Source organism: Echinops telfairi, unplaced genomic scaffold (genome assembly GCF_000313985.2).
Source record: "Echinops telfairi isolate 266 unplaced genomic scaffold, ASM31398v2 ScPeMD7_7469;HRSCAF=8507_0, whole genome shotgun sequence".
Classification (NCBI taxonomy): domain Eukaryota; kingdom Metazoa; phylum Chordata; class Mammalia; order Afrosoricida; family Tenrecidae; genus Echinops; species Echinops telfairi.
This window is the reverse complement of record NW_022111372.1, coordinates 40965525-40970350: the sequence shown is the minus strand read 5'-3', so window position 1 is coordinate 40970350 and position 4826 is coordinate 40965525. Positions and strand designations below refer to the sequence as shown.

The 4826-nt window shown below is 47.6% G+C and overlaps 1 protein-coding gene across 1 annotated transcript in view; it reads left to right on the top strand.

Annotated features, from left to right (window-relative positions):
- Positions 1–4826, top strand: part of LOC101657555 (aryl hydrocarbon receptor-like) — a 28460-nt gene that overhangs the window by 15784 nt on the left and 7850 nt on the right. Inside the window, 3 exon segments of the mRNA XM_013005236.1 lie at positions 638–764; positions 2200–2242; positions 2984–3077. Coding sequence (XP_012860690.1) covers positions 638–764; positions 2200–2242; positions 2984–3077 — 264 coding nt within the window.

Sequence of the window (4826 nt, the reverse complement as noted above, 5' to 3'; positions counted from 1 at the left end):
AAAAATTGAGCACTCTAAAAGCATTATAGAAGCTGTGCGAGACCAGATATGTTCATTCTTATTCCTGAATCAAGTTACTAAGTTTAACCAAACTCAGTTCCGAAGAAATTATATTCAGTTTTCTATTCCCTCACCTCATTCAACAAATAGCAGAACAAACTCTGATCTCCCTAGAAATTAGATTTATTTTATTTCCTCCATCCATTTAATTGTGTTATCCACTAGAACTGATGCTAGATTTCCAGGGAAGCTCACCTTCCTCCTTTCATTGTGCTTCAAACCAACTCTCCGGAGCGATTTCAGTAACTGCCACCTATGTCCCCATCTCAGGTGTCCCCTTGTTACTTCGCTGTGACTTAACCCTTGGACACTCCCTCCATGGAGTGCCTCTCTTGTGAGATGCATCCTAGGTTTGGGGACAGCAGCAGCCCAAGAGGATGGACTGTGAGGACTGCAAGAAGGACTAGGGACAGAGTGCCAACAGCAGATGCATGAGGCCAGACTGCCGGGTCACCTAGGAAGGACCTCAGATGGGCCGGGCTGGCTCAGAGATATGTAGGGTGACTGGCCCTTACTGCGACACTGGAAGGCAGGAAGCGGTCCCAGCAGCAGCATAATGCTGCCTCTGTCCTTGCAGTCAGACATCATCCATCAGAGTGTGTTTGAGCTGATCCACAAGGAGGATCGACCCATGTTCCAGAGCCAGTTGCGCTGGTCACCAGACCCAGAACCCACCAGCAGAGCACCCGAGGAGGACACCAGCCGTAAGTACCCGAGGCATGGAGGAAAATGGGCTGGGACACCATGTCGACTCTGTATGCGCGTGTTTTCACCCACAGGGCCTGGACCTTACAGGCCGAGAGGAGGACACCCGAGTGGGGAACTGGGCTTTGTTTCTCAGCTAGAACATACATGATATTAAGTAAGCATGGATGGAGCCCTCGTTTGGTTGCAGGTACATGCAGGAAGGAGAGGAAGGACACCTGTGTCATTGAGGCATCAGGTAGCGCTGCTGGTGCAGGACCCCCACAGCAAACAGACCCCCCCAAGCCTGTGAGCTCATTGATCCTCTGAAAGCAAGAAAACAAGACTAGGGCATGGGGTTGCTGTCTTTGCTCTGAGGCGAATGCGGGCGTGGGTTTGTTGTCTTGTCTGTAACCATTCTGGTTATTTTTCAGTTAAAGAAACAGAGCTCGTTCCAAGGGCGACCAAAGAACAGAAGCTCGGGAGGAAGCTGAGTATGGGCTCTGCAAAAGCTCTTACTCCAAACCCTGGAAGTGATCAGAGCGCGCACCCTGAGACTGGGAACTCAGAGGCAGTCCTTGGTGGGGTGCGGGGAGCAGCTAGCCCACCTTTGATCACTAGATTGGTCTAAGGTGATTTCCATTTGTGATAGGTTGGCATGAGTTCCACTATTCTTCTTGGGGTATTAAATGAAAGAATAACACCGGACACCAATAAGAGAATGACTTATTTTTCTTGGAGAAAGAAAGAGGGAGCCAACAAACCCAGGGACAAGGAAACAACAAAAGATCTAAAACCGACGGCGAGGAGAGTGTGGAATGCCTGGTGGGATATGGTCAAATGCAATGCAGCCCAGAGGAATTATTGAAAGCCGAATGAAGGTTGAACATGATAGCAGGACAGGAGGAAAGTAAAGGGATGTAGAGGAAAGAACTAAGAGGCAAAGGACATTTAGAGATGTATAAATACAGGCACATACATATGTAAATATATTTATGTATAGCGATAGAGACATAGATCTCTGTACTTATATTTATATGTTAAGTACTACGGCACCTGATGGACATTGGTCCTCTACTCAAGTACTCTCTCAATGCAAGAACACTTTGGTCTCATAACCTGGCATTCTGTGATGCTCACCTTTCTAACATGATCACTAAGGACAAAGCGGGTGCATAAGCAAATGTGGTGAAGAAAGCAGTGGTGCCTGGCTATTAAAGGATATAGCGCCTGGAGTCTTAAAGGCTTGAAGTTAAACAAGTGGCCATCTAGCTGGGAAGCAACAAAGCCCACATGGAAGAAGCACACCAGTCTGTGTGATCACGAGGTGTTGACAGGATCAGGTATCAAGACCAAAACCAAACAATCATATCGATGTGAATGAGAGGGGATAGGAGTGGGGACCCAAAGCCCATCTATAGACCCTTGGACATACCCTCACAGAAGGGCCACAAGGAAGGGCTGAGCCAGTCAGGGTGCAGTACAGCCCTGACGAAACGTACAACATTCCTCTAGTTCTTTAATGCTTCTTCCCCCCACTCCCCCAATATCATGGCCCAGTTCTATCTTACAAATCCAGCTAGACCAGAACATGTACACTGGTACAGATAAGAGCTCTTTTTTGAAGAATTGTTTTATTAGGGGCTCATACAACTCTTATCACAATCCATACATACATCAATTGTGTAAAGCACATTTGTACATTCATTGCCCTCATCATTCTCCCAGATAAGAACACTGAGACCCACAGAGCATTAAGTAACCCAAACTGAATCACACAGAAGGTAAGGCTCCTGTCCGATGCCAGGATCCATGTTCTCCACCACCACAGCGGGTGGCCCACTTAGAACCAGGGACTGGACAGCACAGCAGAGAGAGGTTTAAGTGATGAGCAGTAGTTGGCTGTGGGTAGATTTCAACTGAAGCGCTAGTGACCAGGTGCACGTGTTGATGCAAATCATCTGTTTGACCTTGAATCTCACGACACCGTGACGCTACCAGGCAGGTCTGGTAGCATGATCTAATGGATGAGAGTGGCTGGTCATCAAGATCCTCCTGTTGGTGAAGGCCACAACTCACTTGGCCAGTGGGTTTGTGACCTACAGTTTCCATACCGTCCAGCCATTTCAGCCCTGGGACAAGGATTGTTCAGGCAGAACCTCTTCCTTTTGTCTCTCTCTCTCCTCCCAGCTCTTCCTGGAGAGAGACCCCAGCCCCTTACTAGAGCTGCCTCCGACAGCCATCAGCATCTACTTTGGGAAGACCCCTCCTATCTGGAGAGAAGCTTTGTCTGCCGGTTCCGCTGCCTGCTGGACAATTCTTCTGGGTTTCTGGTATGAACACCATTTGTACAGATTCAGGGGCTTCCTAAAAGGATGACTGCGCTAGTGTTCAGAGAAAACTCGGCCCAAGGGTCGGGCCAGCGTCCTTTGCCAATCCAGGAAGGATCTGCTGTTCTTCAATGTACTGCTCCTTCAGAGAGCCATTTCAGTCTTTCTCTACTCAATTGAGACTTAGGATCGAGCTATTTAGTATCTTGGTTATCTAGTGCTGATATAACATAAATACTGCTAGTGGGTGACTTTAACATACAAAAATGTATTTTCTCACGGTTTAGGAAGAGTCTGAATTCACAAGGCCAGCCCTACGGGAAGACTGACTTTCTCTCTCTCTGTCAGCTCTGGAGAAAGATCTCTTTGAGCTCCTGGACAACCTTCATGCGGCTTGGCACCCATCTTCCCCTGTCTCTGCTCTGCTGCTTGTTTAATCTCTTTGATCGCTCCAAAGAAATTGACTTAAGATACACCTACACTAATCACACTAATCCTGCCTTAATAACCTATCAAGGCAACTCGTTCCCAAATGGGATTATATCCACGGGTGTAGAGTTTAGGATTTAGAACAGATTTGGGGAGGGACATAATTCAGTCTACAACTTTCCACCCTTTGACCACCACCACGCTAGTTCATGCCCTTGCTACGTGTAAAACATACTCATCATTGCAAAAGTCCTAAATCAGCTTCAAGTCCAAAATCATTTTCTGAACCATCTAAATTGAGTATGGATGAGACTTCCATCCTGGGGCAAAATTCCATCTTGGGCAAAATTCCTCTTCATCTGTGAACCTGTGGTGTCTACACTCTATTTACTTGTTTCTAAAGTACGATGATGAAATAGACACCAGGTAGATAGTTCTATTACAAGTGGAAGAATACGGAGGAAAAGAGAGAATAACAGATACAAACAAGTCCAAAACCCAGTAGTACAAAGTACATGAACGCTAACAGATTGAAAACCATCGTCTCCTAAGGCTGTCCGAACAACAGGGTGTGAGCCGTGCTCTCTGGATTCCGGGTAGAAACCCCGGACCTTCAGCTCTACCTCCCAAGCCCACTAGGATAGCTACTCTTCTCGCTTGGCTTGGGTGGGTCCATTCTCCTACTCCACCTGAGTGGTGACCTCACCCCCTGGGCCCCAGCAGGCCCCACTCATCTGCCCCTGGGGCAGTCTGTTCAAGGTAACCTAGACGTCCACTCTCAAAACAAACGAGCAAAACCTCCTTCAAACTCACTGCCATTGATTTGATTTCTCATAGTAGCATAGTGGGTTAGGCGTTGGGCTGCTAACCACAAGACCGTTGATTTAAAGCCACCCGCCTTTCTGTGGGAGACAGAAGAGGTTTCTACTCCAGCTTAGATCCCTAGTCTTGGAAACTGACAGGAGCAGTTCAAGTCTGCCCTGCAGGGTTCCTATGCACTTTGACCACTAGGATCCTTCAGATCTTCCAGCCTCAAGCCGCCATCCAATTCCCAAATCGCTTCCATGTTGTAGGTATTGTTAGAACAGCACCTCAGCTTCTCAGTTCTGAATCCAATGTTCATTATTAATGAGCGGCTATAACAGAAGTGCCCCAGACGGGTGGTTTAACCAACACAAACGTGTTTTCTCGCAGTGCAGGAAGCTGGAATTCTGAATCCAGGGTGCCAGCTCCACAGGAAAGTTTGGAGGAAGATGTGTGACTCTCAGCTTGTGCTTCTGGGCAACCTTCATGGGACTTGGAATTACCCTTCTCCCTCCGCCC